This window comes from Bidens hawaiensis, unplaced genomic scaffold, assembly GCF_021521415.1.
Source record: "Bidens hawaiensis isolate Kalapana, Puna unplaced genomic scaffold, B.hawaiensis_p1.1 tig00009070_1, whole genome shotgun sequence".
NCBI lineage: Eukaryota > Viridiplantae > Streptophyta > Magnoliopsida > Asterales > Asteraceae > Bidens > Bidens hawaiensis.
This window is the reverse complement of record NW_027491665.1, coordinates 534,151-559,698: the sequence shown is the minus strand read 5'-3', so window position 1 is coordinate 559,698 and position 25,548 is coordinate 534,151. Positions and strand designations below refer to the sequence as shown.

Genomic DNA, 25,548 nt, shown 5'->3' with positions numbered 1-25,548 from the left:
ATTAACGTCTAAAGTCATATGGATTCCTAAGACTAATTCCCATCGCGCTACGTGACGGGTGGAATTAGGCTTCGTCACGATATGCTAAGAGTTATAATTATCCGAAAAATTTTAGACTTCATCGCGCTACCCGACGGGCACTTAAGTGGCCCATCGCCATACGCTGTGTGGAGGCTACGCAGCCGTGACACGTTTCCTGCCACGTGGCACAACTAGGCTGACTCGACAAAGCTATAGGATCATCATGCTACGTGATGCTCTTTTCTGAGTCCGTCACGATACGCGATCGACTTTAAAATCAGTTATAAAAGGGGAAGCTCGTGGCCTGCTTCAATTGTTTAGTTTTCTACGCTTCCTCTCATTTTCTGATATATTAGAGTATTGGTATAATACCTCGGGTAGCTGCATTTGCGCGAGACAATTGGTTTTCTAATACTGTCATGATGATTTTTAAACTTACAAAAATTATGACAAATAGTACAAATGTTTTCAAAAAATTCTTAAAGGGTTTTAATTACATTACATTGATTAAGTCTCTGTACACTCATGAGATGATTCCTACTAGTATTGTAGGGTTTTGTACACAAGGCTTGCCTAATAGGTTATTACATGTTACTTATTGAACAAGTGTTAGCCAATAAGTAATATGACAACAATCACATATACAGTTAAGTGACAAGTACCTTTCGGTAAATTGTAAGTAGGCAGGTGTAGAAACATCTTAATGATGTATTGTAACAATGTGTCATTTACAAATTAATGTACTCACCGGTTTTTCTAGCTGATCAAATATCTTTAAACATGTTTCAAGTGATCTGTTAAAGACAAAGGAATGATGTCTGCGGGCCTTCCAGCTTAAATAAGTGGCTTATCACTAGAATAAAGAAACATGTTTTTGCAGATTATGGTTTATCCCTATAAAACCTTTGTACATATAAATGTGGATTTTATCCCAGTTTATGAAATAAAAATCATAGTGTTTTATACCCTGATACAAATTTTTTCTAACAACGGTCCTGATGAATTTTCAGCTGCCAAATTAATAAACATCGATACCACCGCTCAAGATCACGGCTCTCCTCCCGGGGTATAGGGTCGGAGCTGTGACATAAAGAGTATAACTAACGGATTTTGCTGGGCTTAGGCTCGGGTGCGGAATAGGAATATTTAGCGACTAAGGTGAATGAAACCCTGTTTATTCAAAACAAACCAACAATCAAACTATTCGCTCATCACATTGCAAATAATCCAATTTTTCACGAACGCCCTAAGCACGTAAAGATGGATTGCTAGTTTGTGTGTGAGAGAGTTAAAAGTCAAGAAATTCAACCTCATCACATCAATACCAAGATGCAAATCGTAGGTATATTCACCAAAGGGTTAGGAGCTCAACAACTCTTCTATTTGTCAAGTTAGGCATATAAAACTTGCATGCTCCAACTTGAGAGTGGATATTAAATAGCATTTTCTACCATACATTTCTTTCTTAATTACTCCTTTAACCTATCGTAACATTCTCCTTTCACCATCGTTTTCTTAGTTGTTTCCTTTACTCGTTAGTTTTTCTCTTTATTTATTTGACTTTGCAATATTGTATGATTATCAAAATTATACAGCAAAGAATTTTGGTACTGTCATTTTTTTAGAGTTGGTCGTGTCCAACGAGTCATGAATAGTAATATTATGACCCTAAGATGCTCTTAAAAGATAAAAATTGTTCGCTATCCTTCTATTTCGATGCTAAACGTCGAATGGATAAAACCTCCTCAATGTGTTTTGGAAGTTAATCCACTACCACAAAATAATAAAAAAATAACATTACTTGGTTGTGGGGTTTTGATGGTCAAATCACATATATTATCAAAAACCCATGTGAGATTGCGAGTGAAGGCTAGGGGTATGAAAAAACCGAAAACTCCAAAAGAAATCCATAAACCAAACCGTATCCGTAACCAAAAAAGGGATCCGAATTGTGAATTCAGATTTCGGTTCGAATCCGAATTGGGAATTCGGTTTTCGGATATGGATGGTAGACAATTACGAATTCGGATTCGGTTCGGAAAACGGATAGGACCAGAAAATTTTAATTTCCGAACCGGTGAACACCCTAGAAGACACTATTATCAGTAGCCGTTTTCTCTCTCAGGCATTTTCACAATGATCATGTTTATTATCAACAACCCAAGACACAATCACTGCGTTGATTCTATGACAACTAATGGGATTGCTGATCTTTCACGTTCATCAACTCCACCATGATTTCTGTCACTTATTACGAAACCTGCAACGGAAATGTGCAACCATGAATCGTAAAATACAAGTATTTAATCCTCTAGCTTGGACCCGTGGTTACAAAGGGCAATCAAACCCACCACCGTTTCAACATGAATCTCCCGCCACCAATCTCATCAAGGCTTACTTTGATAATGGGTTACTCAAGCAGGCACGCCAACTGTTCGACGAAATGCCTGACCGAGACGTCGTTGCATGGACCTCTATGATTTCGGGCTATACAGCCTGTGATTGATACAGCTTGGCGTGGACATGATGTTTAAGGACATGATGAGGGAGTGTTTGGACCGACCGAACGCGTTCACGCTGTCGAGTGTTTTGAAGGCTTGTAAAGGCATGAAGTCTCTTTGTTGTGGTGGTTTGGGTCATGGGCTGGCTTTGAAACATGGGTTTATTGGTGGTGGTATATATGTTGAGATGCACTCTTGGACATGTATGCTACTTGTTGTGAAAGTATGGAGCATGCGTGCTCGGTTTTTGAACAGATTTGGGTCAAAAATCAGATGCCTTGGACTACGCTAATAACGGGATTCACTCATAGAGATAACGGGCTTGCTGCCCTTCAAGTGTTTCAACAAATGTTCATGGTAAGTGTTACTGGTTATGGCCCACAGGCCCGATGCGGGCCCATATATTTAATTGTGCCAAAGACATAAGCAAGACACTTAAAATCCTGTAACTTAAACGTGACATGTTTAACTCATTTGTCTAACCAAGTCAAATGGGTTGACGGGTTGTAATAAATGGGTTAAAGGGGTTGGTGGGTCAACTTGTTTACTTAAGTTGGTTGACGAGCCGACATGCTTGATTAAATCGGTTAAATATGCTGACCTGAACACACCCGTTTAACTAAACGGACTATTAAGATTTCTTTGATAATTTTGCGCAAGAGGAAGCCGAACAAAACCCGTACAGTTTCTCAATTGCATTTCACTCATGTGCAGGAGTCAGGTCTCATACTTTTGGCAAGCAAATACACGCTTCGGTGGTCAAATTTGGGTTTGACCTTAATCTTCCAGTAATGAATTCAATACTAGACATGTATTCTAAGTGTAACAGTTCTGACGAGGCACATGCATGTTTTAACGAAATGAACGAAAAAGACGACATTACATGGAACACATTAATATCAGGATATGCGAAGTCCGATCCATTGAAAGCTTTACATCTGTTTTTGCAAATGGAATGGGTGGGTTGCAATCCAAATTGCTTCACATTTTCTAGTATTATATCAGCTTGCACGAATTTATCAGCGTTGACCTGTGGTCAACAGATTCATGGCAGAATCTTCATGAAAGGCCTTGAACAGAATCTGCCACTTGCAAATTCCTTAATCGACATGTACGCAAAGTCCGGAAGCATTGAAGATTCTAAAAGAATCTTTAATGAAATGTGGTGTCGAGATCGGTTTTCTTGGACTTCAATGATGGTTGCACTCGGGAGCCATGGGTATGGAACCGAGGCAGTTGAGTTATTGAATCAGATGGTGCATTCGGGTATAAAACCGGATATGATTGTGTTCATCGCGGTTCTTACTGCTTGTAGTCATGCGGGGCTTGTTGACCAAGGGTTGACTTACTTTAAACTGATGACTACCAAGTATAAAATATGCGCGAGTCAAGAAACTTATGCATGTGTGATTGATTTGCTTGCTCGAGGTGGAAGGTTTAAGGAAGCATATGATATGATACGTGGTATGCCATTTATGCCTGATGAATCTGTTTGGGCAGCGTTTGTTGGGGCGTGTAAAGCACACGGGCAGCCCGTTATGGCATCCCGCCCGGTGTTGGAGTTAAAGCCTAAGAAGTCAGGGATATATGTCACGCTGGCGAATATGTATGCAGCTGAAGGTAAATGGGACGATCGGGCCGAAATGAGGAAAATGATTAACGGTTTGGGGGATAAGAAAGTTGCGGGTAGGAGTTGGTTGGAGGTTCATGATCAGGTCTATAGTTTTGTTGCTGGAGATGAGGGTGGTTCGCACATTGAGCCTGTGTATCAGGTTCTTAGAGTATTGGGTCGACACATGGTTGAGCAGACCGATGTGACTCGTGTTGGGGCATAGGGTAGGGTTCAGCAGGATTCATGTATCTTATAGTTTATAATGTGGGTGATTGACACAAGTTAATTCCACTCTTTTGCCACAATGGAATTATATTTTTGACATTTAACAGATAATCAAACTCATTTCAGAAGTATATATGCCATCATACACAGCAACTAAGTCTGGCAAACGGGCTAAAACGGGTTCGTATAAACAATTCTTTACTACAGATGGTAAAATGGGATGTTTACATATCTTAATATTTGATATCAGATATGATTACAAAAATTCTAACCATCCTATTTGAAGAATATATAACTCAAAACCGACCCATTTATAAATAAACTGTAACCTTCTATAACAGCCACTACCAATATTCCATACATGAGCAAGAACCCTGCCTAAAGTGGTGAAAAACATGTCGATCCCTCACCACTATCTCCCGGTCGAACGCCTTTGACACGAGCTTTGCGAGCGCGTGACAATCGTTACATATCCTTAAATTCTTCATTATTCTAATCGGAGTTGTGGGACCCGTAACCATTAGCCCGAAAGTGATTGCTAGCTTTTCACTATGTCTAAAAAGTGTCGTTTCCTTCTCTTCGTCATCAACGTCGAAACTAACCTCCTTCGTATCTGGGGAATAACCTATCATCTTCACCCGTTCGATTATCACATCCAGCATTTCCATAATCTCATGAATCCGAGGGTGTCCTGTGTCCCCGGCTACAAACTCATGCACTACACCATTGGCTTCAATTATGCTACAGCCGGGCGTTTTAACAACACGATTTTCACTCATGGTCCCGCGGATTCCCTCCACGTGGTCCCAACGCCCTTTTGACGCGTATATATTTGACAAAAGAACATGGAAACCGTCGTGGTCGGGTTGAAGCTCGATGAGCTTCAACCCAACCCTCTCTCCCATCTCATTGTTACCATATTTATTACACGCGCCAAGCAACGCCCCCCATGTGGCGACATCGGGTGTCATGGGCATACTCTCAATTAGTTCTTCGGCTTCTTTGAGTTGGCCCGCACGCGCAAGAAGATCAACCATGCATCCGTAATGTTTGATATTTGGCTCGATTTTGTGTGTATTGATCATGGAATCAAAGTGGTGCCGCCCCTCATCCACCAACCCCATGTGTCGGCAACCACCAAGGACCGCCACAAACGTTATCTCGTTAGGAAAGACTCCAGATAGTTTCATTTCCGAGAACATATTAAGTGCTTTATCGACCTCGCCGTTCATCGAAAGCCCAAGAATCAATGCGTTCCAAGCTGACACACCTTTGTTATTCATTTTGTTAAAAACGTCTTCCGCACTTTCCACACACCCGAGCTTCATGTACATGTCGATAAGTGTGGTACCAAGAATAGGATTAACCACTACACCGTTCTTATTGATATACGCATGCACCCATTTACCTTGCTCGAGAGCCGCTAAGCGCGTGCAGGCCGAGAGCACACCAACCAAAATGGCCTCATCAGGTTTGATTTCACCATCAGCCATCATCTCATTAAACAACGAGATAGCCTCATCGAACATACCGGCTTGTGAATAGCCGGATATTAATGCACTCCATGAGACGACATCCCTCACAGGCATTTCTTTAAACACTTGACGTGCTTTCTCAAATGAACCGCATTTCGAATATCCAGAGATCATAGAGTTCCAAGAAACAATATCTGTGCAGGAACTTGAATTAAAGAGTTTCTCTGCAGCTGCTATATCTGCACAAGTGGAGTACATATGAATCAAAGCATTATGGATGTTAACATAAGCTAATGTTCCTGTTTTAATAACCAATCCATGGATCAATGATCCTGTTTCAACAGCCGATAACCGGGCGCACGCGGAAAGAACACTAACCACCACAACTTCATCAATCCCGACCCCCTTTCGGTTCATTTCAACACACATAACCAACCCCTCTTCACACATCCCACTCTGCTCATAACAACTAATCATTGCAGTCCACGAAACAACGTCTCTTTCATCCATGTTAACAAACAACCGATACGCTTCCCCGACACGCCCAAACCGACCAAACAACACAATCATCGAATTACACACGATTATATTCTTCTCGGGCATGCGATCAAACACCATCTCTGCTTCTTCTACATCACCCATCTGAACATACCCCGCCAAAACCGAGTTCCACGAAACCGAATCTCTCACAGGACTTTCATCAAACACCTTGCGTGCACCCACCATGTCTCCACAGACAGCGTACATATTAATCAAAGTGTTCCGCGCGTAAACATCCGAATCAAAACCCATTTTCACCACATGATTGTGCATCTCTTTTCCCTCCAAAACCGACCACCTGGCAATGCACGCTTGGATTAATAAAGGGTATGTATAGGTATCAGGACAAACAATATTCTTGTTGTTTAACATCAGTTTGTAAATAAAAACAGTTTCTTTTGGGTGATTTGTGTGCAGGTAAGATCGCATCATGGTGTTGTAAATAAAGGTGTTGGGGTTTTGGATGTGATCGAATAATTTACGGGGGTAATTGATGTTGGTGAATGAAGATTTGGTTGTGGAGATGGTGTGGATTCTGCTTGCTGCGTATGTGTCTTTGATGAAGCCAGTGATGATCATTTGAGAGAGGATTTGGTTGAGTTGGTTTAAATGTTGGCATTGAAGCAGAAGGGTGTCTAAGATTGACTGATTAAGTGTTGGTTTACACACTGCAGTTGATTTGATTAGCTTTGCAGATTTCATAGCAGAATGGAGAGTGAATGATTAGTGAGAGGTAACTGAGAAGAACCAATCTCTGTTTTTTAATTTTAAAAATGAGTATTAAATTTTGAAAAATATCAATTTTAGTTAACTTATATGGTAAAAAACGATGGATAGAATAGAACGCTCTAAAGCTATGTGAAGAAACACTAACCGGGACCCCGGGCAGATTACGAGTAACCTGGGGGTTAGATAGATGTTTCCCACGAGGGGTTAGACCCAGAGAAGATGGTTCTTCTGATAACCTGCAAAACAGACACCGTGAGCTTGTCACTGAGAAGGGGGGGGGTCCTCCTTGTGACCACCCTCCGGCGTGAGAATCAGACTAGATTGCTCTTTAAATATAAATGTATATTAAGAGATTGCTAGAGCAGATATCAGGTATAATATGATAATAATGTGATAAGATATGATGATCATACCATTTGTGGTATTTATAGCCGAAGGTAGGTTTCCAAGGAGGTGTGGCCGGCTGCAATAGTATTCCTGTTCAACCAACAGTGGCCTACGCACGTGCCCTGCTGGTAGTTGGTGGGTAGGCAGCGGCTGATAGTGACCAGGCCTGCTGTATACTATTCATTTTCAACCAACTGCCGGCTATGCACGTGGTATGACAGGAGTTGGTGAGTAGGCAGCGGCTAATAGTGACATACAGTACAGGAGCATGCTGCTCGCCATACTGTTGCCAATAAGCTGTCGTATCTTTAGTCAGATCTTTTGCCCATACCTCGTCAGGTACAGTACAGAAGATCTTCCTGTATCGTACGGACTGGCTTATTTGGGCGGGAGTATTCCCCCTCCCGCCACTGTGCGGGATTGTTCCCGGCTTTGCTCATTCCTTCAGGTGACACTGAATGATTGAGAGCTAAGTGCCTTGTGCGTGTAGCCTTGCTGCGCGGGTGGCCTTCCCTGATGGCTTGTATCCGAAGCTGCGGGAACAGGCGGAGTCCTTCACCATTGGGAGGCATTTCCTGCGGGAACAGCTTGCGTACTGCGCTTAAGGACGTCACGTCTCTGAGCATGGTTGGTCCTGCGGATCCAGTTGGTTTCTGCGCAGACGTCCCTCTTCAGGTGAGTCTTGCGGGTCCAACTGGGCTCTGCTGGGACCTACCTCTTCAAGTCCCCCCAGTCCAATGTTCTTCTCATGAGTGTTTAATAAAGTGATGTGAACTTTTGGACTTAAGCAAAGGGTTTTGAAAAGGGTTTTTTAAGGTTTTCCATGGCGATTCTTCCCGCGGAAGTCCTTGTCACTTGCAGAAATTCCCGAGTTTCCTGCTTGATCTTTGGGTATGATGCGGGTAGGTCTGTAACCTCCTCGCAAGTCAGGAGCGTTGAGTCCCACTTGTGTGGATTCTCCATGAGGTTTTGGTAGTTTTGAACATAGTGATCAATTATGTTAAAACCACCAATTCCACCCTGGAGCTTCAAACAACGTAGTTCTCGACATTCCCGCTATGCGGGGATGTTATTTCCGTTTCCGCAAGCATTGCCCAGAAGATCCTTCTTGGTTTCAATTCCCAGCGGAGCGCTAGGTATGTGAAGGGTTTTGCCTTAACACTGTACCCGCGCTCGTCTTACGGTTACTTTACTTCCAAGGTATTCCTGGCGTCAATTCCCTGCAGGTGCTAGGTATGTGAAGGGTTTTGCCTTAACACTGTACCCGCACCCGTCTTATAGTTGGTTACCGAGGTATACTTGGCTTCAATTCCCTGCGGGTGCTAGGTATGTGAAGGGTTTTGCCTTAACACTATACCCGCATCCGTCTTACGGTTACTTGTTTGCCAAGGTTTTCTTGGCTTCAATTCCCTGCGGGTGCTAGGTATGTGAAGGGTTTTGACTTAACACTGTACCCGCATCCGTCTTACGGTTACTTGGTTGCCAAGTTATTCTTGGCTTCAATTCCCTGCGGGTGCTAGGTATGTGAAGGGTTTTGCCTTGACACTGTACCCGCATCCGTCTTACGGTTACTTGGTTGCCAAGTTATTCTTGGCTTCAATTCCCTGCGGGTGCTAGGTATGTGAAGGGTTTTGCCTTAACACTGTACCCGCATCCGTCTTACGGTTACTTGGTTGCCAAGGTAAGGGGTATTTTCCCGCTTACTTTTGAATCTTTTTGAATTTTGAATTTTGAAATTCGAAGAGTTGGTGGAAGGATAAGAACAGTCAAAACCTCTGAAACGTCGTGCGACGGTTTCTTCTGACTGTGTCAGGACGTGCAGGAAGTTATGGTGACGTGACAGTACATGGTCATTCCAGACGCTTTTTCAGGCGCGTGGGCGCGATTTTTCGGGCGCGTGGCCGCGAAATTAATGGTACGCGTCCTGTCAACAGCTGTTGCCAGCTTGCTTTTTGCCACGTGTCATAGTTTCATTGCACCTTCGATTTCTCTCTCTTCCTCATTAAATGCATCGCATTAATTGCGATTAGTATATAAAGGGGGAGAGGGTTCTTTGTAATCCACACTTTCACTCTTCTCTTCATCTTCAGAACGATTTCCGGCGAATACTCATCTTTCAGTCGAGCATTCTCTTGAAATCGTTCTTCTTTCTTTTGCAAGATGTCGTCTCGTGATCTCGAGTCTACAGCCGATGACAAGAGTACTGCTGGCGAGTGCCAGTGTGCTTTGCCTGTCGATCTGTATCAGTACGTCGTCAGGAAGTTCATGCTCGAGTCTCTCGAGCCTGGGTTTCCTGAACCCCATCAGACGGTGTACGATGCCCCCAGAGGCAAGATCGGGGTATATGCTGCATTCTTTGTCTATGGGAATCTTAGGTTCCCACTGACAAAGTTTGTTTACCGTGTCCTTGAGAGGCACGGTGTTCATTTGACCGAGTTGCACCCCATGGCGATCGCCAAGATTCGCCACTTCGAGTGGGTGTGCCGGATTCTGGGCATTGAGCCCTATGTTGACCGCCTGATGACCTTCTACTCTTGGAGGTGCATCTAGGGGTGGTATACGTTGATAACCCGGATAAAGGGTTTGAAGATTTGCGCAACCGAGCGCAGTCTTCGCTCTTGGAAGAGGGAGTTCTTCTACCTTTCTGCTCGCGCCATCCCCCTTGCCATGAAATTTAAGAATGGGCAAGCTCTCCCAAGCCTTCACGCCTCCAACTACCAGGAGGCGGAATGGTTAAGATATCCCGGGTCCAATCTCCGGTTTACCGGTTTGCGGAGTCCGGGATGGTGATGCTGGGGATGAGCCGGGTGTGGAAGGAGGCGGATGCGCAAAAGATCCCAATCGTCCTTGAATACGGTTCGAACTCTGTTCCTTACGGTATGCTTTTTCTTATTGTTGATTTTGAATTTCTTCTAACTTCTTTCCTGTTTATTTCAGAGGGGAACGACTTTCAGTCGCTCCTGAACCCGCGGGAGGCTGACGGTCCCGCTCGGATGGGTACTCGCGCTCTAGACGAGAACGAGTTGCCCATCCTAGAACAAACGGCGGATCGGTTCGTGGAGGTCTATCCGCTAGGCCATGAGATCCTTAGCGCCAGGCGGCCAGGTAAGGCGCTATTCGACCCTCGACCCCTCAATGTTGAAACCTCTGCTGGAATTCCTCTAATCGTATGTTCTGATGAGGAATCCGCAGATGGTCCTCCGTTGGTGCGGAAGAAGAAGGCTGCCGGCGGGAAGGGGAAGGAGAAGGTGGCCTCCACTGCCGATCCAGCGCCTCGGTCTGATTCGGAGACCGAGAGCGAAGAGGTGGCGGGGAATCCCGGTGGTGATAAGACCACCGTTCCGGAGGCTGCGACTGTCACCTCCGGAGAGCCCAAGAAGACGACGGTGACCGGCGCAAAGAGGCCGGCTCCATCGGGTTCGTCCCCGCCTCTCCGTACCTTTAGGCTCAAGAAAACCCGTAAGTACAAACTTCCTTTATCTTTAGCTTCATAGTTTAATATCGTTAACACTTATCTTCTTTACGCAGGCGTGGATGTTGACGCATTCCAGGGTGGAGCGCAGAGGAGTACCTCTCCGCCAATGACGGTAGGCTTGGTCAGCCTACCTGAGGCGACGACCCAGGCGCCTGCGCCTGCTTCCGCTGGTTCAGTTGCTCACTCCTTTGAGCCGACTGTTCCAGCTGTGATGACGTCACCGCCGGCTGTGAGTGCTATTTTTACTGCATCATTCACCGAGCCGGCGGTTATTTTTGCTGCGGATTCCGCGGCGGCGACCGCGGCGGCTGCTACCATGCCCCCGTCATCGGCAACGACGGCCGATCCATCAGGTACGCATGGGGCTTCTCGCCAATCTCTGCCACCTTCCCATCTGCCTGACCTCTTGGATGGATTTCCCTTGGGTTCAGGTGATGGGTTCGGCGGCTATCGGCCTGTTATTGACCCTACAGGTGCGTGGGGTTCTTTTGGCCTATTTTATATTTTTCAATCATCTTTTCCTAACTGCTCTTTGTTTTTTGCAGTTTCGGATTCCAATGAAGTGTATGTTCCACGATGGAACATTCGCCGAGGAACAACCCTTCGCACCCCTGTGGAGTGCGTGGAGTGGGCTCGTCACGCTGCTCCTAGTGGTGCGTTGGGGGAAGCCATGGCTAGCTACCAGGAGGGTAGGCTAAGCAATGAGCTTCGGGTTCTCCTGGCCTGGATGCAGCCGCGCGTCGAGCTGCTTTGTCGTGAAAACGACAAGTTAAAAGCAGCTCGCGTTAAAGAAGTAGCTCAGGCGCGGGCTGTCCGGGAGAAGAACCAAAGACTTACCGCAGTGGCTGCGGAGAAGGAGAAGGCCTTCAAGGCCCTCGAGGTTGAAGTTCAGGCCCGGCTCGAGGCCCGTTCCAAGGCTGCCCAAGCTGTTAATGAAAAGCTTCGGCTGGCTAAGGAAACTGCAAAGAACGCAACCGAGAGGGCCACCAAGGCTGAAGCTATTGCTGAGCCTCTACGCGTGGAGAATGAGGAGCTTAAAGCCAAATTAGAGGCTCTCCAGCAGGCTCCTGATGCCTTGGCGATGGAAGACGCCAAAAAGCTCCAAGAAATCCTGGACCAGAGGGGGGTGCTTGACCATGCTGAGCGTAAGCTAAAGGGCGTCGAAGAGGCTGCGGCTAAAGAAGTGTTGCTTGCCAACCTCAACAAGAGTGAAGCCGAACGCGCCCGTAACGAAGCTCAAGCTGCCCTCCAAGAAGCTCTGGTTGCCAAGGAATGGCTTCTTCGAGAAGCGTTGTCTCAGGTAAGCTTTTCTTGTCTTTACGCTTTTCTTTGTAAATAGAAAAGGTTCTGATACTTGTATTTTCTTTTTTGTAGGTTGTGCATCGAGTCTTTGCTGAGACGTCGTATGACGATGCTATGAGCGCAGTGAACCAGTATGCCGCCTTCCCGCATCCGGTGGTGGAGAAGGTGAACGAAGTCGCTGCTGCTGATGATGGGCTAGCTATCCTTAAAGCTTTCCTTGAACTGCCACGCTCTACTGATGGTGCTGGTCCAAGTGGAAGTGGCCCTGAAGCCTGATCCTGAAGATCCCTTCCCACTGCTAGGATAGATTTAGCTTGTATAGATTTATTTTCTTGTAGGCGGGTAGTTACCCGGCCATTCTTGTAATGAATCATTGTGAAATATAAATCTTTGTGCGGGTAAGACCGCAATTTTCTTTGGATTCCTTGCTTTATAAACGTTATATGACTTGCATACTTTAGTTTAAATTAGCAATTTTCCAAGTGTTTAGAATAAGTTAAACTTTGAACGTGGTAGATAATAGGTTGAAGTTTTGCTTCCTCTTTCGTGATTGTGCGGGTAAGACCGTCACTTGCACTTAGTAGGATGGCTAAACTTTACGTACATCTGACCTGCGTGTAGGTTTTCCTCATCTTTTCTGAAATTTCTAAGTGTTTAGGATAAGTTAACCTTTGAACGTGGTAGATAATTGGTTGAAGTTTTGCTTCCTCTTTCGTGATTGTGCGGGTAGGACCGTCACTTGCACTTAGTAGGATGGCTAAACTTTACGTACATCTGACCTGCGTGTAGGTTTGCCGTTTTTTGGGTTTATGCGGGTTTTGCCGCCTTCCCCATGCAACGACTTTTCACGTAATTATGCGGTGAAAACCGGCATATCCGTGTTGAATAAATTAACCGTTCGACGCGCGGTTGTCAATAGGTTAGTGTTCAGTTTCCTCTATCATGATTCATGCGGATAGACCGGCACTTTCATTTAGTGGGAGGACTGAACTTTTCCCCTTCAACTGACCTGCATGAAGGTTTACCGTTTTTTGGGTTTATGCGGGTTTTGCCGCCTTCCCCACGCAACGACTTTCCACTTATGTATGCGGTGAAAACCGGCATCAGTGTTGATAGTTCATAAAGTATAAATGTAAAATCATCAGCGTCGATGTTCTAAGGAGAATCATTTCCATTAGAAGTGGCTCTTGGCCTTTTCTTTACAAATTTGGAATTGATGTACATGCAAACTGTGTAAATGAGCTCCCTTCCATGTTGTTGGGATGGGAGTGCCATCGAGCCGATACGCACCTGGTTCGGGGTCTCGTTCTTTACGCAGCATGTAGTCTCCATGTTGAAGCTGGAATTTTATTCGTGTTTTCCCCAGCTGGGGTTCTACACGCATCAGCCTGCTCAGCGTTCATTGCGCCACGAGGTGCGCGAGCGTCCCATTTCTGACAAATGCTTCGACCATGTCCTTTACGTCTATGCATTCTTCAGTGTTGTGGCCTTTTGTCCTGTGAAAGTCACAGTATTTGCTCCGATCAGCATTGTGACGATGTCGGATTATTTGAGGCTTTGGCCATGGGAGCTCCTCGGTGGCGAATATCTCGGTGACGCTTTTGGTGAGCGGCGTCCATCTGGAGTTCTTGTTTGACTGTACGTTATCCCTTCGCCTAACCGATGTTGCAAGCCGGATGAGGTGTCAAAGTTTATCCTTGACTGCCAAATGCCTAGCTTCCGCTTTTTGTTTAATCGGGCGGTAAGGACGTTGTCTTCTCTTGTTTTCTGGGTGTAGAGGTTTGTGCTCTGTGGGAGATCTCTACCCAGTTGCTTCTCCGTTTCCGCAAAGCGTTTAGCTGCTGTCATGATGGCATCCCATGTGGATGGCATGCCATCTTTACCCGTTAAGGTGCGGATGAGCTCTGGGTCATTCGCGCCCTGAATAAAAGCAGCGCGAACAAGATCTTCGCTAATGTTACCCAGACTTAGCTTCTTCGAGTTGAAGCGAGTGATGAAGTCTAGCAAAGATTCATCTTCCTCTCGAGTGCATTTGAGGATTGTCCATTGCTCCTCGGTATACTTTCGTTGTTGGCTGAAGTGTTGGCTAAACTTCTGTTGGAAGTCTGCCCAGTCGTAGATGTGGTTGACCGGTAGACGATCGAACCACGCTCTAGCAGCCCCAACAAGCGTCATTTGGAACATATAACACCACGTAGGTTCCGTCCAACTACTGACGGTTGCCCCCGCTATGAATCTGTTCAAATGATCGTCTGGATCAGATATACCATCATAAGTGCCGATGTTGGACATATGTTTGGCACTTTTTGGGGCGATTGCTTCCGCAATGTCCCTTGCAAATTTGGACGTTCCCGCATTTGCAACGTTTGGTCTGAATGTTTTGGAGAAGTCTCGTGGACTTCCACCTGTGCTTTTTGGTTTGAAGGCTTGTCCAAAATACCTTCTCGGTTGGGAGTCCGTTTCCTTACGCTTCCCTTTTGCCCTATGGCGAGGGTTCGCGTCGAAGTCGGATTCATCCGAGTCATCGTCCAAGTATTCTTCGAATTCGTCGGCCTGTTGGACGGAACGCAAGCGTTCGTCCAACTCAGCTTGGAATTCCTTTTGACGTGCCTCCGCCCATGCCTTAACTTCATCGAGAGTTTGGCGGGGGAGTCTTGTTCGTTTCTCAAAATGGGAATCGGTGAATCCCAGTGAGCGATTATTTACTGCACTTGCCCCAGCTTGGGTAACTGGGGTAGTGTTCGTAAAATTTACTTCACTTGCCCCGGCTTGGGTAACCGGGGTAGTGTTTGTAAAAACTGTGTTGCCGGTATTCCCCCCAGTAGCTGGGGTTGTGGTTACCGGAGTTTCTTTAACCATCTTTCTAAAAGTTTGAAAAAACTGGAGAAAAATGAAGTTCTAGCTTTATGTACGGATGGCGCCAATGAAGAAACACTAACCGGACCCCGGGCAGATTACGGGTAACCTGGGGGTTAGATAGATGTTTCCCACGAGGGGTTAGACCCAGAGAAGATGGTTCTTCTGATAACCTGCAAAACAGACACCGTGAGCTTGTCACTGAGAAGGGGGGGGGGGTTCCTCCTTGTGACCACCCTCCGGCGTGAGAATCAGACTAGATTGCTCTTTAAATATAAATGTATATTAAGAGATTGCTAGAGCAGATATCAGGTATATTATGATGATAATGTGATAAGATATGATGATCATACCATTTGTGGTATTTATAGCCGAATGTAGGTTTCCAAGGAGGTGTGGCCGGCTGCAATAGTATTCCTGTTCAACCAACAGTGGCCTACGCACGTGCCCTGCTGGTAGTTGGTGGGTAGGCAGCGGCTGATAGTGACCAGGCCTGCTGTATACTATTCCTTTTCCACCAACTGCTGGCTATGCACGTGGTATGACAGGAGTTGGTGAGTAGGCAGCGGCTAATAGTGACATACAGTACAGGAGCATGCTGCTCGCCATACTGTTGCCAATAAGCTGTCGTATCTTTAGTCAGATCTTTTGCCCATACCTCGTCAGGTACAGTACAGAAGATCTTCCTGTATCGTACGGACTGGCTTATTTGGGCGGGAGTATTCCCCCTCCCGCCACTGTGCGGGATTGTTCCCGGCTTTGCTCATTCCTTCAGGTGACACTGAATGATTGAGAGCTAAGTGCCTTGTGCGTGTAGCCTTGCTGCGCGGGTGGCCTTCCCTGATGGCTTGTATCCGAAGCTGCGGGAACAGGCGGAGTCCTTCACCATTGGGAGGCATTTCCTACGGGAACAGCTTGCGTACTGCGCGTAAGGACGTCACGTCTCTGAGCATGGTTGGTCCTGCGGATCCAGTTGGTTTCTGCGCAGACGTCCCTCTTCAAGGTGAGTCTTGCGGGTCCAACTGGGCTCTGCTGGGACCTACCTCTTCACTATGTATTGTAGGGGCTTTAAAGCCAACGTAAAAATGCCACCAAGGCACGTGGGGCTTTAATCTTAAACCGTGTGTGGGTGTGGGTGTGGGCGTGGGCGTGGGCGTGGGCGTGGGCGTGGGCGTGTGGGAATGGAAATGACCTAGCCCCATCATTTGTCCATTTCAAGCCCTAGTAAAAACTTGAAGCCCACTTTCTTACCGCCCCTCCCATGAAGCTTTGGCACGGTAAAGCCCCGCCACATCATTTTAAAGCCCCCATTTTGAAGCCTACGACGGTGGCCTAACATATGTACGTTGATTAACATATTATCTGACGAAGTTAGTCATTTGGAATGAACAACTAAAACTACAAACTATATATGTGTCTTAGGTGAAAAGCAAACTTTTGGATTAAAGTTTTGGTAATCCATAGGGACGAAACATAACTTATAATTCTAAAAGGAAAAGAAAATAACGATAAAAATTAAAAAAAAAAATGGTTCTTTAGAGGTAAGAGTAAAATTGCCATTTTCAAAAAGGTAACCAAGGTTTTTAAAGTTAGTGTGAAGAACATGATTTGCTACCAAAAGTTAACAGAAAGGATGTTCAACATGATTCTTTAAGATAAAGAATGAAACTTGCAAATTGATATTTATGAAAGGAAAAAAATTATTTCTCTAGTCTTATTTCATTTGTAAAAGATAAAATAGATTTTAATAATCTCAACTTTAACATACCACTAGGATTATGTTTGTAAACAATCTTAACTTTAAACTTATAATCTAAAGTTAACCCCATTAGTTTTATTAGTAGGATAATGTTTACAAACAATCTTAACTTTAAATTTATAACCGAAAGTTAACTCCATTAGTTTATTAATGACGTGGACTGGTTACGGAATAATCAAACTTAGAGAGTCATTTATGCGATTTTTTGAATTTGATTTGAAGAACCCGGTGAAAACTACCGCAGCAAACCACCAATCGCCGCCACTGCCGGTGTCCAATGCAAGCTTTGAGAACCTTTTTGAGACACCCAACGGTTTCCATTGCGGATTCATGCAAAACCCTTGGAGAAATCAAACAAATTCACTCTCAGTTGCTGGTTAATGGTTTCCTCGATGATCCAGATCTTGTATCCAAATTTGCTGCATCAATTGCTCTTAAACACCCATGCAATATCGAATACTCTGTTCAGCTTTTGGACCCGTGTGATAATCCAACCGTCTTTGCTTTAAACTCTTTAATCCGGGTTTACTCCAAAGGCTCAACTCCTGAAAAGAGCTTTCGGTTTTATAAATCGATATTAGAATCAAATCAAAAACCCGATAACTACACGTTTACGTTCTTGATCAAGTCTTGTGCACATGTTATGGTGGTTAAGGATTTGGGCTTGGCTGTGCATGCAACTGTGTTGAAATACGGGTTGGATCATGACCCGCATGTTCAAAGCGGCTTAATCAATATGTACGCTGAAATGGGGTTTCTAGGAGCTGTAAAAGATTTGTTTTTGGATATTCGTGACCCCGATTTGGTGACGCGGACGACGATGGTGGTTGCGTGTGCGAGATTGGGAGATATTGGTTTCGCACGCCAACTGTTTGATAAAATGACTGAGCGGGACGTTGTTGCTTGGAATGCGATGATAACTGGGTATGTTCAGTGCGGGGAGCCGTTGAAGGGATTGGAATTGTTTTTTATGATGGAAAGAAATGGTTTGAAGGTTAATGGGGGGTCGATGGTTTCTGTTTTGTCTGCGTGTACTCGGTTAGGCACTTTGGATACGGGTAGATGGGCGCATAAGTATATAGAGCATAAGAAACTAAAAATTGACGTGACGTTGGGTAGTGCGCTTGTGGATATGTATGCAAAGTGCGGGGAAATTGATATGGCTACGGAAGTGTTTTGGGGGATGAAAGAAAAGAATGTATACACATGGAGTGGCGCCATTGGAGGACTGGCGATTAATGGATATGGTGAGAAGTGTGTTGAGTTGTATAAACGTATGCTGCACGAGGGTGTGATGCCGAACGAGGTTACATTTACATCAGTCTTAAAAGGCTGTAGTGTAGCAGGCTTAGTTGAAGAAGGTTGTAAGCTATTTGAATCTATGATGAAAGAGTATGGGATGGAGCCGCAACTTGAGCACTATGGGTGTATGGTCGATTTATATGGATTATCTGGACGGTTAGATGAGGCCTTGAACTTCATCTATAGCATGCCAATTCAACCACATGCGGGTGCTTGGGGTGCTCTGCTTAAAGCTTGCAAGCTTTACAACAATGTTGAGTTAGCGGAGCTTGCTTCTAGAAAGATGGTCGAACTAGAGGGTAAGAAGGATGGTGCTTATGTGGAGTTGTCAAACGTTTATGCTGATTTCAATAAGTGGGAGAGTGTCGATTGTGTGAGACATAATATGAAGTCGAAAAGGGTTGCTAAGGTTCCTGGTGTTAGTGTGATAGAAACACATCCTTGACAACAAAACACAGGTGCAATAACTTATTTGTGAATTTGTTCCAATTTTTGCATTATCATTGATAGATATTTACTTATAAAAATATCACTAATAAAGTAAGTCTCATGTAAACCATTTCCACTAACAAGTAAATCTTTATATTTGAAAAACGTCAATTACAATTACATTAATTTCTCTATGGATATTATGTACAAATGCAATAATCCTGTACAAGTATACATTTCTTTGCATTTAGAATCTATTAAAAAGATAAACGAAGATCAATGATAACGGGTAGAGAAAGTATGCAATGAGTGATGTCCAAATAGGGAACTTTGATCTAAAGCTGGCTGCGGTTCCCATAATGATAGTAACTATCACCACCACCAAAACTTCTGCAGAGAAATCCCACGCCAAGCCTCGAAAATATACAACTGCCAAAAGAACAGAAAATCCAAGAACATTGTTCATAAAAACTCCATCATATAACTGCGCATTATCAACAAACAACCCAAAAAATATTATCATTATTACTATATAAAAGGTGATGTTCAAGCCATTTACTCCATATTATCATTATTATTTTACAAAATATATTCAGATTTATAAAATCTCAATTTTCTTTATCAAAAAACTTATATTATGTTAAAAGTGTGTGCAACTTGGCCCAACCCGGCCGGCCCGTCTTGACCCGTTTAATATACCATCTATTATGATGATCATGATCATCATAGATAATATAAAAAAGAGGGGTGAATAGGCATAGAACAAACCTCAGAGAAGGTCAAAGAAGTAGTCTTTTCATTTCCTTTTCTTGCAGTTTTAATGGCTGAAATTGTTGCTCTAGCGTTAGTGGCCAACGGAACTAAGATAAAAGAAATGAAAAATGACGGTATATTTGCAGCACTAGACACATTCTGAACACTGTGTATCAGCGGTTCAGCCAAAAGTGCCAGCATGGTTATCCCAAGAACCAGCAACATTATCGCCTTTGTCCAGGCCCAAATAGATCTATCTACCCCATCTTCCTCTATCCATCTCTCCCATGGTTTCTGCATACATTTGACTTTTTCAGTCAACTCTATAACTTCACAAACTTATATCTAAAATCTTTTAAAAAACATGTGACTTTACTTACTAGGGGTGCATCGGTTGTAGGCCCGGGTGACTTGGGGATGAGCTCATTAGTAGATTTGTTTAGCCATTCTTTAAATCCTTCTATAAACTCTTGTTGGTCAATTCGCTGGTCCCCGCTTGTGTCAAGATTTTGCATTATGTTAGCTGTTATTTTGTCTACATCCTCTGGTTTTCTCTGAGAGTTTAGATCCATTATCAATTTCTTCAATTCTGATTGTGATACAAAGTTATCTTTATCAAGATCAATTCTTTCAAACAAGCCTTTAATTGCATATATATTTGTTGTTCCATCTTCATTGTAAAAGTTATCTAATGGGTAGCTTTGGACGTGTCGTATAATTTCAGATATCAGGATCTTCATCATCTCTTCTTCTTTCTTTTTGTTCATAACCCACGGTTGGACAATCTGAAATAAAACATACTAAATTTCAGATTTTACTAAAACATAATTTGTTGATGCAAAATTTATAGTTTTAAGTACCTGATATAAGTCCCTCCACGATCTAACTGATCGATACGGTCGTTTATCCACTGCACTTTTGGTCTCCTCGAGCCATTTTTCGAATCTTTCTACAAATTCTTCCATGGTTACTTTACTATCACCGTCTTTATCAAACTCTTTCATTATTTCTTCCATTGTTTTCTCCTTGTTCCAAGTTAACTGTGTGAACTTGATATCTTGAAGAAGTTTTCTGAGTTCAGGAAAAGTTATGTAGCTATCGCCATCTTGATCGATCTTTGTAAATATCCTGCAACATCAAACAAAATGTAAAAAACAAAGGAGCATAAATATGAAAAAGAACAAAGAATTCTAACCGTTGTATAGCAGGTAGGTTTAGTGAACCGTCTTCAGCGAGTACTTGTTTTGCAGTGTGCTCTTGCAGATGTTTTAGCATGTCCACAACTAAGTGCTCGTGTTTCACATATGCTAATCTTCTTTTTTGAATTCTAGGCTCACACATCTACACAGGAAGATATAGAAGCAATACGTAAATACCTGGTATATAAAGTATGTGATCAAGAACGTAAATGAAACGAACAGAAGGGTCATGATGATGAAACCCTGAGACACACCAAAAAATAGTTCTGGAATCAAGAGGAATGCGAATGGTATAATCGACATAACCATAATTTTCGCTGCATGACTTGTCTCTTCATTTGTAGTTACACCAGAACCTGCAGATAATAAAACACAAATCACTATATATAGTATTAACCATGGTCAGGTTTTGGGTTGTTACGATCTAGTCTCCCGTTTAATAAACAGGTCGTGCTTGGATTGACCTGATAACCCGTTTAACTAAACGGGCTGTGTTTGAGTCAACCTGTTTACGACCTTTTATGACTGGGAATAAAACAAAATGGATTGAGGGGCTAACCCGTGAACATCGATAACAGCTTTTGGTATTGGTTTTGGGCAGGAATTGTTGAAGGGGTTGAACCAGATTCTGATGCAAACTTTCGACCTCCAACGATAACACACGTTCCCATATTACGGTTAGAATAAGTATAGCGGACCCGGCTAGTAATCCAACTCCAGTTAGAACATTCTCTTGAGCTACATCTTTAGCGTTTGAAAGTCCAGATACTGTAAACAGACAACAAAAAGATAAAAATATATTTAGCCTTTATAATACGTGGGTCCCGCAGAAGAATCCGAGATATTTATTGACATACCAAGAAGTATCAATGATTCAGGAAGGAAGCCAAGGACTTGGAAAGCACTTGCACCGAAGATCCCGGGACCAAGAATTTGGAATATTCGTTTACCTCCAGAAGCAACATGCGATTCTCCGTGAAACAGTAAGTACTCGCAGACCACAATAAGGAAGAAATGGCCAAGAAGAGTTTCTGAACATGGCAGAAAACCGTACATTTGCTCACAATGTTGTTCAGGAACATCGACATCGATTCCTTTAAGGTACAAAAATGAGGGCATGTCCCCTTGAGTCGTGCTGTCGGTCCCATCTGAAATGAAACGCGATCGTAAAAGCCTAGTCGTAACTTTCGTGGATAGTATGAAGAGAGTAAATAAAGCATAATATATGGTTTTTGTAAAGCTAGCCATCTTTATTGATGGGTAGGTGTATCTTTAAGTTTTGTGTGGATTAAGGTTTTAAAAAGAGTTTGATTATATAGAAAAGCTAGGTAGGAAAAGAAAGATCTTGGAAAATCATGAAGACAAAGACTTTGTGTAATGTGTGGTTTGGAATATTGTTCATGGTCAACTAGACTTGGTTTACAAGTTCAACCATGCATGTTTTGTGCCACGTGATTGAATGACATTAGCTTTATCGGATTGATCCTACGTGTCAAGATTTGATCTGCTGAATGTTAGTTTGTCAGGTCCAGAGGTATCATTTTCATCTTTGATTGTTTAATGATACATGGCCCCAAATTATGAGGGAAGCGTACAAGAAACTGCCTTCTAGATATATGATGCAAATGACTATGCGTCTTTCTTTCTTTTCTCACAAGAAATCTCTAAATATTAATCTACAGAATTTACATAATCGATTTGGCAACTCAAGGATTTACTTTTTAACGTGGAATCAGTTCAAACTAAGAGGACCTCCTACGCAGTCGTTTGTTGGAGAGTTTGCTCAAGCCAAAAAGTGAGGTGACGGATGTATAGCGTGGCCCGGGTGGGTTTGCTCCACTCGTTCGGATGGGAAGTTTGGGTCTACAAACAAGCCACGGACGGCTGATATCTGATGTGACAGTTTGTGGATGTTTAGCATTGTGGATGCTAAACATAAGCACGAGCTTGGATAGTAAAGTAGCCCCGGAGTTGGCATAAACTGTTTACTAGCCTTGTAATTTTAAACGTTTCAAGTTTTTATTTCTTTTTCAATTGTCCACGTTTTTTGTTTTGTTCTTTTATTTTTTTTTTTATGTATAAGTCCATTAGCCTTTACATAAGTTTTGATTATACCATAGTGTTGTAGAAGAAAAGTCAAATATTAAAAATTTGTTACCATTCCTTTCCGACCTGTACGGACGCTTGCGCATTGAGAAAATAGCGAGTTGAATAAGTCAACTTGATTTATTTAAAAGTCAAGCGCTATAGTATAGTTGTTAATTAGTTGTGAAAATTAAATAAGATAGATAAACAATAAAAAAATGGTTGGTACTATATATGTTTCGGTCAGTTTCATTAGCAATGCACATGTTGGTCATTATACAAGTTGTGTCAGCTTCATTAGCAATGCACATGTTGGTTATGATACAAGCTGGTAAATAATAAACAGATTGTGGGGGTGAATTCAGTCTTCTATATATCTGGATCATGTTTTCAAGTTCTTCATAAGTTCATAGGTGGTTATTATAAAACACCGTATTCAACGTTAATGAAGACGATGATGAAACTTGATTAAAATGGACGGTATGCTACCTAGGGATGAGCAAATTCGGTACCGGTACCGATTTCGTACCGTTGGTACTGAATCGGTACCACAGTTTTGAGTTTCGGGATTGGTACGGTACCGGTACGATACGGTTACCGGTATTTCTTTTACCTTTAATACCGATACCAGTACCAAGAATTTATAATTTTTGGTACTGAGATTTTCGGTACCGGTACCTGTACCTACCGATCTCATCCCTAGTTTGCTGCCAAACATCATAATTCCGTTATTTCAGTAATTGTTTATAATTTTTAAAAATTTAACAGTTTTTAATTTAGAACCTAGAGGTTATAGACTTATAGACTTATGGCTGGCTGGTTGCCCAACACCCCTCAAGCCCAGACTTTAGCTATTAAGTATTGGGCTTTATTCAAGACCGTTTGGATTGGGCCTGTTCTTGAACCGTTTGGATTGGGCCTAATAGTTAGACACTTAAACTTAGACCATGTAAATTTGCTAGCAACACATTGTGGACATATTCATTTGGGCCAAGATGTCCAACCATTTTTTGAGATTACATATAATATTCCGAAAAGATTCTCGACAATGTAGACATACACGACAAAATGTCAAAATATCTAATCTAGTAGGCTAGAGCTACAACTTGGCTGATAACCCCACATCTATTAACTTCTTTGGCAAAATGCCAATATCCTTTCATACCATTTGGCTTATATTAACTAACATTGTGGATGATGTTGGGGCACAAGAAACATCTGGAACCTGTGTTTAGATATGAGATTAGTTTTAAAAAACTTTGCATGCAGAGACAAATATGGTATTAGGTTACACCAAACCAATTAAATGAAACATACATGTTCGTTTATCCGAATAATACTCGTAAAAGTATATTTTAGTTTTTGGGAAAATTTTCAAAATTAATGACCCATCACAAGAGAGATTCCAAGAATAACCTCTCCTTTTATTAGATTCTCAAAATGGTCTGTCTCAAACTAATCGTGACAGTGAAGTTGCTTAGGGACACGATGAAATTCAACAACGAAAAAGAAACTAACATGTGGCATCAAAATTAATCATGAAGATGAAGTTGATCTCAAAACTTCACCTTCACGCCTAGCTAGGTTGAGATCAGCTTCATCCTCACGGTGAGCTTTGAGATCAATTTCATCGTCATGGTGAGTTTTGATGCCACATATCAGTTTCATATTCATTGTTGAATCTTATTGTGATGATGGGTTTGGGACCTTTATTTTTTGGAAATTGACAAAAATAAAAGGGGGGGGGGGTTTAGTGGACTTGATCTCTCTCTTAAGAAGGGTCATTTTGTGACTTTTCTCTTTTCTTTGTATATTATTTTATTTTGGCCTTAGGTGATACAGCAATCTATGAATCTAGTGTCTTTTCAGTTTTATAATTCAAATTTCGCTGGGTAAGAATTAAGTTGAGTTATATAAAAACTAGAATAGCTAGTGAAAAGGTAATTTGGAACCCCAACATGCGGTGTTTAGCAAACTAACATGTATACTTGATGCATGATGAGTAATTAGTAACGTACTGGAGTATGAGACTGAGATTATCAACAACTGTCTCATTACATGCCTTCTCTAGTCTAAAAGGATAAACATGCTAAACCAAACCATTTTTATCAATTCGATCTGCCTAGTAAACCGAAATCTAACTTATTTGCTTGTAAAACTGTCAATTAAGCTTTACTGATTTTATAACTTAGGGGTTAGAGTTATTGACACCACTCAAAATGCTAATAATAAGATTTTAGGTTACCATATTTGATTTGTTTATGTTGTGTTAGGGTTGACCTATAAATTTTGTTAATTAAAACGAATATGCTTAAGTAAGCATGTTTAACCTGACCCTTAACCCGTTTAAAATTGGAACATAAAATACACTTTAGAAGGTTTACCCACTAACTCGTTTGCGTCCCCTTTAACACGTTTCTTACACATTTGTGGCATGTCTAATTTGTCTAGAACTTATTTTCATATCTGCCGCCTAGTAAACACATTTGACTCGCTTAGATGAATGAAGTACAGTTTCATGTTCAGGTCACACAAATATAAACATGTCCATGTTAGAGTTAATGTTTTTAACAAATAGATAAATATGTTAAAATACAAGATTATTTCCAATTTGTAGTCCTGGTTTCTATTGTAATTAACCTTGGACTTGTTTTATTGTTTCATGGGTTTTTCCTCTTACATTTGGGCTCTCACACTAGACCTTATCCGTTGGCGTTTCACATATCTTTGGAAAGAAGCGTCCCTCCCAACTAGCTATCGCTCCAACGTCTCTAATCGTACTTTGGAAGGTCTCGTAGATTGCTTGTACCGCTCCTTGTAAATTGGTTGCCGCTCCTAGTTCTAAAAACTAAGGCTCTAGCAATGTAGTCTCATATTATTTTTTTGTATTTCAGTTGG

General features: G+C 42.6%; 1 protein-coding gene and 3 pseudogenes across 2 annotated transcripts; 2 read left to right on the top strand and 2 right to left on the bottom strand.

The window, feature by feature from the left end:
* Window positions 1–2,302: 2,302 nt before the first annotated feature.
* LOC143531041 (putative pentatricopeptide repeat-containing protein At1g56570 pseudogene) lies at window positions 2,303–4,357 on the top strand (annotated as a pseudogene).
* A 268-nt stretch (window positions 4,358–4,625) lies between these two features.
* LOC143530996 (pentatricopeptide repeat-containing protein At3g62890 pseudogene) lies at window positions 4,626–7,076 on the bottom strand (annotated as a pseudogene).
* A 10,083-nt stretch (window positions 7,077–17,159) lies between these two features.
* LOC143531040 (putative pentatricopeptide repeat-containing protein At5g40405) lies at window positions 17,160–18,629 on the top strand. Its single transcript, XM_077026431.1, has one exon. It carries the CDS (start codon window positions 17,160–17,162, stop codon window positions 18,627–18,629), a length of 1,470 nt encoding a protein of 489 aa, XP_076882546.1.
* A 231-nt stretch (window positions 18,630–18,860) lies between these two features.
* LOC143530997 (sodium/calcium exchanger NCL1-like) lies at window positions 18,861–21,829 on the bottom strand (annotated as a pseudogene). Its single transcript, XR_013134947.1, has 8 exons — window positions 21,423–21,829; window positions 21,125–21,333; window positions 20,743–20,921; window positions 20,562–20,707; window positions 20,227–20,494; window positions 19,747–20,151; window positions 19,382–19,660; window positions 18,861–19,097 (listed from the first exon to the last, which is right to left on the bottom strand). The product of XR_013134947.1 is annotated as a sodium/calcium exchanger NCL1-like (transcript).
* Window positions 21,830–25,548: the final 3,719 nt, after the last annotated feature.

Bases quoted from the DNA above. Each gene is read 5' to 3' on its own strand.
- LOC143531040 (XM_077026431.1), top strand. From the start codon at position 17,160: ATGCAAGCTTTGAGAACCTTTTTGAGACACCCAACGGTTTCCATTGCG.